Here is a 15,392-nt window from a genome sequence, read left to right as displayed (position 1 = left end):
TATCGTTTAACGACACACCACTAGTTTTACTGCAACATGTTTTGTTAATTACCATTGGGCAACATCTGAGACACATTAGCGATGATGTGGGGCAGCATGGTCTTTCCACCGAGTGCACAGGCCAGTCGATCAAGAGCACTCTCTCCAGCTATAGCATTACTGAAAGTGAAAAAAATATTTGTGAACATAAAAAAGAAATTACACACCCAAAAATACATTTAACACAAGATGCCAAAAAAAAAAGAGAAAAAAAACTATTTTAAGCTAGCTAGACACTATACAATATAAAAGTTAGTTTGGTTTAACAACATCACTAGAGCACATGAATTTATTAATCATTGACTATTTTGTAAATTTTTGACTCGTAGTCTTAGAGAAAATATGCTACATTTTTCCATTAGTAGCAAGAGAAAATTTTTAAGTACTTTCCCATACAAGACAGCACATACCATGGTCTTTGATATACCAGTCATAGTGCACTAGTTGGGAATGGAAAAAATCCAATAAGAGTATGGGTCCACAAAGGTAGTTTGATCCTGATTGCAACACATTTGACTAGCGCTCTACTGACCGAGTTTGACTCCCCTCCCCTCCCCTCCCCACCCCCCACCAAACAATATAAGATAAGTACCTTTAAAGGGACATTCCTGAGTTTGCTGCATTGTAAAATTAAATTTAACCTAGTACAAATATTAGAACAATCAGAAACACATTTAATATACAGCCACTAATATTTTATGCAAACAAATATATTTGATATGTAATTACAATTGTTCAAAAGTCTCTATTAGTCAATAACATCTTAAAAATTACAGCAAACTCAGGAATATCCCTTTAATAGAAAATACTTTTTAAATTCTATTTCTGTGCCCCTGCTTACAAAACTTTAAAGTCTTGACTCAAATCTTGGTTGCAATTTTATGTGATGCCATGATAATCAACTCTCAGATGTTGTTAGAGACTAGACTTTACAAGTTTCAGGGCAAGGGTGCAGAAAACTTTGCCAAATTATCTATTAAACCTTTTAAAAAGTTTCAGAAACATACCACTATTTTTTAACAAAATATCAATCATCACATAAAAAATTATTTCACTTTTTTTTCTTCTTCTTTTTTTTCCAGTTATTTAAAACTTACAATTTATGAATTTGGCTAGAGAGGAACATTTTGTTTTAAAAAAATGTATTACCAATATTTGTAGTTAATTGAATATGGATTATCAACTACTGTTTAATATTTTAAAACTGAGTAGCAATTACTGAAACTTGCATAGCGAATCACGATGCGATACTGAACAAAATGTTCCCTGAGCAATGGTCCAAGACAGTTAAAATGTAATGTTTTTAAAATCCTATCAATGTGTCCAGTGTGTACCTGTCAGTGTCTTCGTCTTCCTGGTCATCCTGGAGGGACCAGTCTTTATCATCCTCCAGGTCCACCATCAACGCAAGAACCTGAGGCACTGAGAACAAACAAACACAGCTCATCAAAATAAGCTACAAAATGAAAGACAGACTTGTTTTTCAACACAGATCTGTCAAAATAACAGGCTCTTCAAAGTAAGTCTTAACAAGAAAAAAATTATGTTCGTTTTGTTTAATGAACCCACTATAGCACATTAATTTATTCATCATCGGCTATTTGATGTTAAACGTTTGGTAATTTTGACACAGAAGTCTTGAGAGGAAACTACATTTTTCCATTAGCTGCAAGAGATCTTTTTTATACATTTTCCCACAAAATAGCACATACCATGGCTTTTGATATACCACAGGGCTTCTAGATTATGGTAGCCCTACTCCAATGGCTAGTGATATTCAATGTTGGGCTAGTAAATAACTACTATTGCCATGCCAAACGGCTAGTGAAAAAAATGCTGCAGTTGTCTATTTTGTAAATATGAATATCCTACTCCCACCACCACCCATGTTAGTGTTTTAAGCTCGTATAACTCCCTCTTTAGGTGACATATCTGATTATTACTATTAATTAGTAAAATTGTATTCACTTAAAGTAAAGTAGGGCTAATGAATTTTTTATTTTGGCTAGTACATTTTTAAAATCACTGATCCCATGGCTAGTGGATTTTATAAAAAGCATGGGGCTCTGATTGGGACAGGGGAAAAAAAAACAATTAGAGAATTGGTTAACTGAGGGGTCCGATCCTACGACGAAGCACCTCAAGTGAGTGCTCTACCGACTACTCTAGATCCTGCCAAGTCTTAAAGGCATATTGTCACAGACCACTGACCTATTTAATGGTCTAACAAAGTATTACCTCAACAAAAACAATTGGATTTTTCCCCAAATGTACTTTATTCAACCATCTTCGTAACCACCATATTCCATTTATTAATGATATTTTGTAAAAATAATTGAATTATGGCAATGGTCCATAATTCAAAAACTAAAATTGCCAAGATGGTTGACATGGATTTCACTCCATCATGGTTCAGTTAAGGTGATGCGATAGCTAGATTTGGTTTCCAACAATTAATGTATTTTTTTATTATTTATTATCCATATTTAGAGAAATAAGGTCCTTAAATCCGAGACAATAAGCCTTTAACACAGGCTTGTCATGATGAAAAATAATTTTGTAAACAGCACATGCTCATCAAAATATTTACGGAAAAGAAAGGAACGTTTTTAACACTTAAAGGTAGGGTCAACTCCAACAAGAGCCTTATGTGTTGGAAAGATGCATACCCGGACCACCAACACATACTGACACTTTAGCAAATGAAAAACACGTAATTTTTTTAGAGTTAATAAAAAACCATGATTATTCCTGCTAACTGGGGGCAGCCATTTTGTTTCGTTTTTGTGACGTAAGGTGGGATAGCTTGGGGCGAAGTGATGTCAGGTCCTGTATGTACAGTGCAAACAAAAGCAGTAATATTCGACAAGGTGCTTCTCTTTGATCAACCTGACTTGTAAAACAGCATAAATGACGTAATAATATAATAAACTATTTAACTAAATATATTTCAAGTTGCATTAACGGAACAAAATGGGGTTATAGTATTTTTCTGTTTAATAATCCAAAGGAAAAAAGTACACTATTAGGCCTATTGATATGCTATGTTGGAGCAAAAACGACAACCCACGATACCCAAGTGATAATTTTCTTTTCTTTGGGACTACGTAATTGGTCAGTTCTGTGGCTTTAGATGGAAAAGTCTACGTAATCAATAGTTTTACAGAACTATTTACAGTAACAAACCATGTCCATTACAATTTTAGGGGCGACAGGTAATATTCCACAATACCGGTATGTATTTTTGTGTCTAGACAGCGTCAATTAATTGGCTCGTCTGGTTACCAATCAAATACACACCTGCCAATCAGGAATCACAGGTAGAAGCAACTAACAGCATAGACCAATTAACTAAGAAAACACTCCGTGTATCATTTCAGTACGTAGGTTAATGCATGGGCAAAACATTTGACAATGGTATTTTATTTTGTATTGAAAAATAATATATATAGTGCTGGATATACTTATTGCTGGCTTACTAGGTTGTGTATTATTACAGAACATTGCAATGTATGACTATTTATCATCCCGCAAAAACCAGGTAGATTGTGTTTCTCTAGTTCTAAGGCTCATTCCTGACGTTCCACATTAAGTATTATGTAACCACCAGCTCGCCAGAGAGCGTACTCACTGAGATGGTACAAAATGGCTGCGCCTGTTCTATATAATAGTGTCACATTTAACCATTTTATTAATTAACTATACGATTATACGTGTTGATATAAAGCAATAATGTGCATTATATATCGTTGAATATGCATACCAGGCCAAATGCCTTAATTGTCCTCTCCTTTAAGGCTCATCAAAATATATGAGGAAGCGAAAAGAACGTCAAACTATGTATTTGCAAAACACTGTCACCTTCCACCTATTAATACTGTTAATCCTTACTTGTGCAGAACAGAAAAAGTCATTAAATGAACAAACGTTAAAGTTTGTTTTGTTTAACAACACCACTAGAGCACATATATTTATTAATCATCGCCTATTGGATGTCAAACATTTGGTAATTCTGACATATAGTCTTAGAGAGGAAACCCACTAAACTTTTCCATTAGCAGCAAGGGATCTTTTATATGCACCATTCCACAGACAGGATAGCACATACCACGGCCTTTGATATACCAGTCGTGGTGCACTGGCTGGAACAAGATTAAATGAACAAGTCACTGCACCCTACTCACCTAACAGTGGAATATATTTTCCAAACTTGCGTATCATGGCCGGAGCGGATTCCGCCAGCGCGACCAGTGCCTCCAGACCAAGCTGACGCCAGCTGTTATCTAAATTCGCATCAGAAACAACCTGAAATATAACATATAATAGATTCATCATTCATGGATGTCATTATTAGGCAGAAAGGGGAGTCAGTACATTACAGCCCTTAAAAATAAATTTAAACAGAAGGGGGGGGGGTGGGTGGGGGGAAGAGTCAGCACATCAAACTACTCACCCCAGTGATTATCACTGGAACAATCCTTAAACTTTAGACTACTGGATTAATTTTTGACAAAACCCGCGGTGAGTGGGTACAAGTTTATAATTTTTACTCACCTATATTCACTTTAATGTTTTATAAATACATAAAATAATGTTCATATTTGATATTATGATATTTTAGATCAGTTAATGTTGATTAAAATTAGGCAAAAAAATCTTAAAAAGTCGCGTTTACTTACAGGCATTTGTGGCCAGCTGTCCAGTATTTATGTCTATTATTCCCAATAACAGTGATTCTCTGACCACAATATTTGTTATAAAAAACAAATTACGATTCATATCCCAATATTTGGTGATTTTCGTTGTTGGTAAAACAATCAAATTTATTATCAAATTTGCTGTTACAATCAGCTATCAATCTCTGAAAATGGCTGCAATGTGCCGACATTGTTGTCAAGCGAAAATACTTGCTGAAAACCACTTATTGAAGTCAAAATTCCAAGGTATTTTCAACTGAAAAACAAAAACTAAAGCAGCTATAGTGTCAGTAAGAGTTTCCTGTTTTGTATTTCCGGTGAGTGTTGTGTGCAAAACGGCAGGAAATATGAATTGAGGAAGGCATTGTATACAGTGTACTGTATGTTGATTGGCGTGACTTCGGGTGAGATATCTCACCTACAGTAGTCAGAAGGTTAAAAATCAACTTACTTTTAGACAGAATGGGATCAGCACATCAAGCTGTGGTCTGAGAAACTTGGGCACGCTTTCCGCCAGCTCGATAAGACACTTGAATATCCCATCGTCCGTCTGCTGGTTCACACTCTCAGTCAGACCCTGTGGTTACAAACAATGAACAAATTATTTATTTAATTACACACTCAACACACTGCAATTACGGCGATATGGCATTGGACACATGGTTAAGGACCACACAGATAATGAAAAGAAAAAAAGAAAGAAAGAAATGTTTTATTTAACGACGCACTCAACACATTTTATTTACGGTTATATGGCATCAGACATATGGTTAAGGACCATACAGATATTGAGAGAAGGAACCCGCTGTCGCCACTTCATGGGCTACTCTTTTCGATTAGCAGCAAGGGATCTTTTATATGCACCATCCCACAGACAGGGTAGTACATACCACGGCCTTTGATATACCAGTCGTGGTGCACTTGATGGAACGAGAAATTGTGCAATGAGGCCACCGACGGGGATCGATCTCACACCGACCTCACATCGAGCAAGCCCCCACACACAAAGATAATGAGAGAGGAAACCAGCCGGCATGCAATGGGCTACTCTTTCTTATTATCAGCAAGGGATGTTTTATATATGCAGTATTGCAGTCAGGATAGCACATACCATGGCTTTTATTACATCAGTTGTGGAACACTGGATAGAACACAAGAAATAGCCCAATGAGCCCACCGACAGGGGTCAATCTTAGACCTATCGTACATCAAGCAAGCGCTTTACCCAGCCCACCAGACTAACTTTTCTGTTTAGGAGCCAAATGATACATAGTGCATGATGCATTTCTTATATAGTAAGTACAAAATGTTTTAGTCGACAAATGAAAAAAAAACCTGTCGCAACAGTGTGCTGTTTACCACTGGGCTATATTCCGCCATCTGTAGTTAGAAAAATGTCTCCAAGTAGCAAACAGCATTAAAGTTTAACAGAGTGATAATGACACTACTAATAATACTTCATAGTGAGGAGTTTTATTTACATCAATATACACAGTATAGTAGTTATTTATGCACATTTATTAAATTAAAAAATCATAATAAGTGAATGAGTGATTATGTGAGTAAGTGAGAAAATGAATGACAACCAACCATAAATAAAAACACATTGGATCCAAAACAATGTTGAATTAATGACGGAACAAATGAACGAACAATCGTACTAACAGATGATCTCCCAGCATCAACAAAATGTCCAAGGCCCCATTTTACAAAGCGATCTTAGCGCCAAGATCATCTTAAGTGCACTATAGTCCATCCCAAGTTTTTTGTAAATAATTTCAGTATGGTTTGACGTAAGAAGAAAAGTGAAAGTATTTTGGAAATTACAAGAAAAATCCTATTTTTGGGTGCAATTTAGAAAACATTCAGCTTTGTAAAGCCGAGCCCTGGATGTTAATCAAAAGTGTATCAATACCAAGTCATAACCAAAGCAAAACAAATGTTTCTAAATTTGAGAAAAATGAAATGTTTTATTTAACGAAGCACTCAACACATTTACGGCTATATGGGGTCGATTACCAGGAAGAGATCTTTTATATGCACCATCCCACAGACAGGATAACACATATCACGACCTTTGATATACCAGTCATGCTTCACTGGCTGTTGCGAGATATAGCCCAATGGGCCCACCAACGGGGATCGAACCCTGACCGACTGCGCATCAAGCAAACATTTTACCACTGGGCTACGTCCTGCCCCTTTCTATTCATGAATACTCCAGCTAAAAACAAATGTTTCCCACCTGAACAACACCAGGCAGAAGGTCCTTGCAGTGAGCCAGTACAGTCGGTTCTTTGTCGTTAGCTAGCAGAAAGGCAGATGTTGCTTTGATAGCTTCAAACCAAACCTAAAAACAGACATATGTCAAAAACCAAAATACATGCTAATTTCAGTGTCATACCAAGCAGGGAACATTTTGTTCAGTATCGTGTCGCGATTCGCTAGCCAAGATTCAGAGATCGTTACACAATTTTAAAATACTAAATAGTAGATGCTAATCAATTTTCACTTGACTTGACTAGAAATATCGCTAATCAAGATTTTGAAAACAAAATGTTCTCTGCCAAGATTGTAAAATATAAAATGCAAATTTAATTTCTTAAAATAAATGCATGCACTTAGCTTTATCACAGGCATAAATTTGCTCCAAGTTTTGAAGAACAAATAACACTTTATTTCTTAGTTTTAATTTTGGTAGATTTTTTAAATGTTAAGTGCAGGAACATGTTATTGTTTTTTATCGTAAATTTAAAAAAAATTAAAATAAAAAAATTAAAAATACAAATACCATACTGAACTGAACTTTATTTACTCTCAGGCCGTATTCTATGCATTATGAGGTTAATATTACAAAATAATACATACATTATAATATTGTGACAAGATGAGGAAAGTATATACAATTTTATAGTAATGAAACGAAAACAACAATCACCGTTTACCATAACCGTTTAAAGGAATTAGTTAACAAATAGTTCTGCCTACTTTTACGAAATATCGTCAATGTTATAAAACAAAACAAAACATTTATTGTCCAGCTGAAACTGTTAAAGGGACATTCCTGAACTTGCTACACTTTTTAAGATGTCATCGACCAACAGAGACTTTTTAATGATTTTAATTACATATCAAATCTATTTTTCTGCATGAAATATTAGTGGCTGTATATTAAACATATTTCTGATTGTTCTAATATTTGTACCAGGTCAAATTTCATCTTATTTCCAAAAATATTGTTTTTTTCGTACGTACGAATTTATCTGAAGACAAAACCCAGTTTGGACTTCTTACAAATATTAAGATGACCAGAAACACATTGAATATACAGACACTGATATTCTAAACAAGAAAATATATTTAATATGCAAGTTTAATCGTAGAAGTATTTTATTAGTCGGAAACATCTTACAATGCAGTAAACTCAGGAATGTTCCTTTAAGATTTAAAACAGTTAGCTTTAGACGTCTCTATTCTGAACTGTCCACTTACTGGCGGGTTCGCTCTGTCTTGTAAACACTGCCCTAGCATCTGTTTGATCACATCCAGGTAATGCGCCTGTTGATTGCCAAAAATTCCAGGCACAGAACTACAAAGAAAATAATAAAAGTTAAAGTTTATTTTTGACATCACTAGAACATATTGACTTTTGTATTTTTACATATAGTCTTAGACTTAACAGCAGAAACCTGCTACATTTTTCCATCAGTTGCAAGGGATCTTTTATATGCACCGTCCCACAGACAGGATAGCACATACCATAGCCTTTGATATATCAGTTAAAGTGCACTGGCTGAATGAGAAATCGATAATAATGAAATTAAACCATCAAAATATACTCTATGTTTAATAAATAAGACTACACTTTAAACAGTTTTCTGTCACACAGTATTGAAGAAAAACCTGGTACATTTTTTTTTATTAGCAGCAAGGGATATTTTATAGATACTTTCTCACAGGACATATTAAGGCCATTGGTATATCAGTCATAGGGCATTGGATGTTATGGCCAAAAAAAACCTACAAATGGGTCAATTGAGGTGGTTCAATTCTATGACCCTTTATACCTCAGGCAAGTGTTTTACACACTAAGCCAAAAATCCTGTCACAGCACCTTTTCTAATCCTCTATCTGTCTGTAGATTAAATTTATGTAAATCACTGATGTCTTTATATGAAAAGTCAGCACTTGAAAATAATTTGATGGTATGTAATAAAAACTAAACAATTCATTAGTGCCCTACTAGGTGGTTATGGTTCATTATAAATTGTATACTGCATTTTATGTACTTTGTCAAAATTTAAACAGCGGTTCTCTTACTATAATCTTTCTAAAAATTATAAAAATATATCCATTGATTTCCAATATTTTATGGTTCGTAATTTTACCCTTCGTCCCCTCTGGCAGAATGCCTGCAAGTATGTGATGTTACCCATAAAAATGAAACAAAATCTCAAGGACTCGAATGAATGAATGAATGTTTAACGACACATCAACACAAAAATACACATCGGCTATTGGGTGTCACAAGTGGTAAGCTCAAGGACACACTAACCTGAATATATGAAGTGCACTCTCTCTGAGACCTGCATCCGGTGAGTTGGCGCATTCAAACATAAACTTGAGCACTTCTGGCCATAGCATGTTGTTTTCCTCATCTGAAACAAGGAAGCATTTTGAGAGTACTGCTAAAGCAATACCAGGGCCAACACATTTTCTGTGGAACATGGGTAAATTGCCATGAAAGTTGAACTTGATCTGTAACCATACATGAAAAAGCTATACAAAAAATAGGGCTAGGCCTGGTACTTGCCAAATTCGCCAATTTCAAAAACAATTGGCAAACTTAATTTTTAAATTTGGTGAAATAATTTCCTGTAATAATGGATATTTTGTTACAGTATTTATTGGGTTTTTGCAATATATGAAATTTCTGCTGACCCAGATCTAGCCCTGTCTCAAAATCTTGATGCATAGCACCCAAAAAAAGTATTGAAAACATTTCAAGGGCCATAACTTTGTCACAAATGTGCAAGTCACCATGAAAGTCAAACTTGATCTGTAACGGTACATGATAAAACTATACGCAATTTTTTTAGAAAACTATGTGGGACAGACAAAAAGGACAGATGAGACACCTGTTGGACCAATAACCTGAAAATTAAATAGAGCCTCACGGCCAAATTGACTGTCTTTTTTCATTTCAACTTATTTTCATGCTTATATCCAATTGAGGTTCAAGCACGCTATCCTGGGCACATACCTCAGCTATCTGAGCAGTCTGTCCAGGACAGTGGGTTAGTTGTTAATTGGTTAGTGAGAGAGAAGGTGTAGCGGTCTTACGCCTACCCAATGAGCCCTTAAGAACTCACTCTGGGTTGGAGCCGGCACCGAGCTGCGAACCCTGTACCTACCTGCCTGTAGTCCAATGGCTTAATCACTGCGCCACCAAGGTCGGTGGCTGTGTCTTATTTTGCATGTTAGTAACTGGTCATCAAAAAAAATTAATATCACTCCTGAAAGTTGTTTTGTTGTAAAAACATGAAACTGTTCACATTTATTTATTTTAATGGGTGATGTTACGTTATACAGTGGCGTAGCATAGGCCGGGCCACTGGGGTGGTAGCCCTGGGCGCTAAATTCATGACTGTTGGAATGGACTCGGGGCACTGGCAACCCACACTAGGCAACTGACGTTATATTAAGAGACTTATTAAAGTTTGCCTTGTTTCCCTGCCTTTTGGCCATACTGCCCCTAAAAAATCTGAATCGGATTCTAGAGGTCTTAAATGCAAATTTGAGGCCTGAAGATTTTCAATTCCAGTATATACAGCAATCTACTTTTCTGAAACATCATCTTACTTTCAAAAATAATTAACACCTTGAACACACAAAAATTATAGTACCAGAGCACACCTTAAGCATTAATAATTTTAATGAAAAAAATATATACTAAAATAAAAAATTACCAATTAGATTTCTAGCAAGTTCTGCTACGGCATCGCAGACTTTTTTTCTCACAGGCGGAGTTAACTCCTCTTGGACAGCCAGCATAAGTTCCCGTTTGATGGCCTCCTGCAGTTCCCGTGACAGACTGGGCCAGAATTCCTCAAAGCTGTTGGAAAAGAGCCGCCGTAGGAGAACATTGGCAAGCGACCGATTCTGAAAATTAACATGTACAATGTACAGTCAGGCCTTTTATACAAAAACTAATTTAAGGGTATATATTAGAGCTGGGTGGTATTGAAATTTGAGGTTCGGTATCGATATCAGTATTTTTGGGGTGATTTACCTCGGTATCGGTACAGTATTCGGTATTGACACGATACTGATATCGAGCGCTATTTTCGGTATACTTGGCTTTAAATGCATGCCTGTGTTATGGCTCACCCGTTAATTTCATCTAAATACAATTAAATTCCATACACAAGGCTCTCGTCTGATTTATACCAACCCATACCAGACCATAAGTGTTATGGGCAGAGTTTCCGCCAGAGGGTAAAATGGGTATGGAGCCATACCCATATTTGTTTTTAGATTTTATTTTTTATTGTTAACTTTTTGACAAAATTAATTACTCTTATCATTACTGTATGATTTTCTAAACCTTAACCCATTTTCTTTCTGGGGACGGCCTCCCATACCCCTTGTTGCCTTTGGATACATCCAATTCCATAGCGCCACACCCAAAACATTCTTTCTGATGGGTTTCAAATATTTTGAAATTGAACACTGCATTTTATGTACTTCTGACAAATTTTAAACAGTAGTTCTCTCATTATAATTTAAAAAATGTTTTATTAAATGGACGGTATCTATTAACTTCCAAGATTTTCGGGTAAGTCTTTTTATTCCTCATACCCTCTGGCAGGAACACTGACAGCGTGCAAACCAAAACAGAAAGGAAAGAAAGAAAGAAATGTTTTATTTAACGATGCTGTCGCTACTACATGGACTACTCTTTCTGATTAGCAGCAAGGAATCTTTTATTTGTGCTTCCCACAGGCAGGATAGCACAAACCATGGCCTTTTTTGAACCAGTAATGGATCACTGGTCGGTGCAAGTGGTTTACACCTACCCATTGAGCCTTGCGGAGCACTCACTCAGGGTTTGGAGTCGGTATCTAGATTAAAAATTCCATGCCTTGACTGGGATCCGAACCCAGTACCTACCAGCCTGTAGACCAATGGCCTAACCACGATGCCACCGAGGCTGGTCCAAATTCGGCAAATGCAAAAAAAAATAACTGTGAGTTTCTGCATATTTTACAGCTAGACAGATAATTTGGTATATTTTCTGTTCACCATGAGCTAGCCCTGAAGCTTGGGTGCAGAAATTTAAAATATCTCCCTATTCTACTCAACTAGCATCAATTAAATTAGGGGGGTTTCATTTTTTTTTTTATCATTAGGGCATTCAAAACACATTATTAACCAAACTCTATTCATCCATCAGAATGTCTACTATTCCATGTCTACAGCAGAATAGTGTTAGAATATAAACTTCACTTTAAATGGTCAGCCAGTTAAATCATAACTTGTTGATCTAAAATTGTTTCTAAAATTCCAACCTTTAATATTGAAAGTGTGTCAAATTAATAAGATTATTAAAATAATAAAGTAAAATAACTAAATTAAAAACAAAGCTAGAAAAACTGAAAAAAATATAGTCGTCGTTTGGACTTAATAGTTGTATCGTCAAATTTGGCAGCCAAAAACACTTTTTACTCACATTTGGCAAGCAGGTTAATTAGCACATAGACATGCATTCACTGCTACGATCATTTACTTAAAAGATAAATCATTCACCTTTACAGTTTTCATACACATTGTTACCAACCAAATTCCATGATTTTCAATAACTTTTTAAAGGCATTTTTATTACCTTTGGGGGGGATTTAAAAAGATTTTGCTTTCACCATAAGCAATATTAAAAAAATTCCACATGATCTCGTGTTGTCATTGTTTTTAATGGAAAACAAATTCATCATCAACCAATTTTCCTTTTTTATGACCCCCCCCTCCCCCCCCATAATTTCCATGAAGAAAAACTTATTCCTGGACTTTACAGGATTTCCATGACCTGTATGAATCATTTTTCACCATTTAAAAAATAACAATAATACAAATGTTTTAAAACTGGCTATTTACTAAAAATTGTTGTTAGGATGAATGTGGCTAAATGTATGTACACAAGCTTACCTCAATAGACGTGTCCGAATTTCTAATAGTGTTGATGAGGAACTGAAGTTTGGTGGGAGTCGGAATCTGTTCATAAGCTTGCTGGAAAAAACACAATCATATAAACGTTATATAACTTGATGTTGAGATAAATAAGGCTGAAGTTACAAAGCCTAGGTTTTTTGGGGTTTTTTTACACATACATATACATAAATTTACAATGCTTAAACACAGGTTTGTCGAAAACATTTCATCAACCAATTGTTGACATGTTCAGGGGAAAATTAAACACAAAACAGAAGTGCAACATTTAAAAGCAGAAGTAAACCATGTACACTTGAAACCTTTTCATCAATTTGCTTCATGAACTTATGGTATACTAGTCTTTCATCTGGATAAATTAAACCAATAGGATTTTATTTACTCATGTGGTTTAAACAAATTCATCAAAGTTTACTGCATATTAATTGCAATTATTTGAGAAAAATAGTTTAAAAAACATTTGCCAAGAACCTGAGGAAGCTAATTTCAATAATGTAATGTAGTAAACATATTTTTGTTTCCTTTTCTTTTTAATTTCCATATATAAAAATAATATCCACCATTTTTCTGATTGTTTTTCCATATTATTGTCTTCAGATGTCAAATAATAGTAAATGCTACGCAAATTACGATCACCTTCAGGGCTGGTGGGGATGGGAAGTATTGGGGTGGGGGTCATACCCACTACTGACACTACTTTTTTCCTATCTCAAACTGAAACTTAGTTACGTCAGTAGGCCTATGTTTTAAAGGGACATACCCTAGTTTCAACATGTGAAAATTAACACTAAGTTTAGTTAATTTACAAACCTGTAACACATTTGGGTAAAGTTACAAGTGAGTGAAACGTTAGTCTAGGACTTTGAAATGGTGAAATACCCTCTAAAATTGACTAAAACTCGATTCCATAACTGTTACTTCTCAGACGCATGTGTGTTTATAAACATGAGAAATGCATTTTGTGATATTAAAAACACCAGGATGACCAAAAACACTTCGAATGTACAGAAATGGATAATCTAATCAATAAAATCTATGTAAAGTATGATTTCAGTTATCAAAAAAGGCTCCAATATGAAAATTAAATTTGTCAATATTCAAAAGCATTTAACAGAGTATCATGTCCCTGCTCCAACTGGCTAAAAAGATTACACAGCTGTTTATTTTAAGTTTTACCTCCACCCCCACTTCGAAATTTCTCTGTCTCTGACCAGTCAAAGCTGGATTTATTTTAAAAGTTTTTTGTTGTTTTTTAAGGGTTTTTTTTAATAATTATTTCAATACTTTAAGGGATTAGTCGCTCCAGAAGGATTAGGGAAAGGAAAAGAGCATGTACATATGGTTATTTAAATATAAATGTGTTGATTTTGAGACAATCTGAGAAAGCCTTCTGACTGACAGTGTCACGAGTGTGTAAGCGGCATAATGTTGATGACACATGACACGTGCTGAAATAACGTCGTATGGTCTGGGTATAAACAAAACAAAAAGTATAACTTGGTGTTCAAATGAAACCAAAAAAAGTCATATTTATAAAATCAGCATCTACGTCACAATATTTCCAAAGAAGTTTACCTCTGTCTGCGTTCTCGTGGCATTATCTGGGCTCATAAGAGCGCTCAAAATCGCTTCGAACTGCGTTTGGTCGGCAGCCATGTTGCTGAATATGTATAATGACCTTTGACCTCATGTTCCCGCGTGAACCTTTCAAAAAGTAGAGTTATATCCCTTATGTGAATCACTGAATGACGAACTATGGTATACGGACAATTGCTCACCGGACAATTGCTCACTGGACAATACCTCACCGGACAATTGCTCACCAATAAAGTGAGAAATAGGACAATTGCTCACCACAATTGCTGATTTGTTTATCAATACAAATTTAATTTAGGTTATGGTATGTGTGTGTAAATGGTTGGGTGGGAGTTGGAATCTCTGATATTAACTCATTTTATTAAACACCTTTAAATAAAATAACAAAATTAATTCTAAATCAGCTATATTTTAAACAAGTTTAGCACATCAGTTCAGCATAGAAATGTCAATTAAACACTTATAGGAGCCTCAAAAACTTGTGTAATTAACACAACTTTGAAGTTGTGCCTTTAGAAATTCTATGTTTTATGTTCTATTTTATTAACAAAAGAAAAATATCAAAGGTGACCACGATTACCTAACTCCATTGCCTTCTAAAAAATTTATTAATTAAAACAACCTAAAGGTGAGCAATTGTCCTATTTCTCACTTTATTGGTGAGCAATTGTCCAGTGAGCAATTGTCCGCTGAGGTACTGTCCGGTGAAGTATTGTCCGGTGAGCAATTGCCTTACATTCCTCACTACCATTCAAACCCAACTTGAAATGAATGAATCTTTAACGACACCACAGCACGACATATACATCGGCTATTGGGTGTCAAACTATGGTAAAA

The 15,392-nt window shown here is 35.4% G+C and overlaps 1 protein-coding gene across 1 annotated transcript in view; it reads right to left on the bottom strand.

Moving 5' to 3' along the window:
• Positions 1-14,656, bottom strand: part of LOC121371228 (importin-5-like) — a 58,455-nt gene extending 43,799 nt beyond the window's left edge. The window contains exons 1-10 of the mRNA XM_041496966.1: positions 14,535-14,656; positions 12,939-13,019; positions 10,706-10,898; positions 9,292-9,394; positions 8,229-8,325; positions 6,982-7,086; positions 5,188-5,313; positions 4,224-4,344; positions 1,374-1,461; positions 53-159 (exon numbers count right to left, since the gene is read on the bottom strand). Of these exons, the coding sequence (XP_041352900.1) occupies positions 53-159; positions 1,374-1,461; positions 4,224-4,344; positions 5,188-5,313; positions 6,982-7,086; positions 8,229-8,325; positions 9,292-9,394; positions 10,706-10,898; positions 12,939-13,019; positions 14,535-14,615 (1,102 nt within the window). The 5' untranslated portion in view covers positions 14,616-14,656. The remainder of the gene's footprint in view (positions 1-52; positions 160-1,373; positions 1,462-4,223; positions 4,345-5,187; positions 5,314-6,981; positions 7,087-8,228; positions 8,326-9,291; positions 9,395-10,705; positions 10,899-12,938; positions 13,020-14,534) is intronic.
• Between the last annotated feature and the right edge of the window lie 736 nt (positions 14,657-15,392).

Source organism: Gigantopelta aegis, chromosome 1 (genome assembly GCF_016097555.1).
Source record: "Gigantopelta aegis isolate Gae_Host chromosome 1, Gae_host_genome, whole genome shotgun sequence".
NCBI lineage: Eukaryota > Metazoa > Mollusca > Gastropoda > Neomphalida > Peltospiridae > Gigantopelta > Gigantopelta aegis.
The sequence above is the reverse complement of the archived record's forward strand: the minus strand, read 5'-3'. Positions and strand labels throughout refer to the sequence as shown.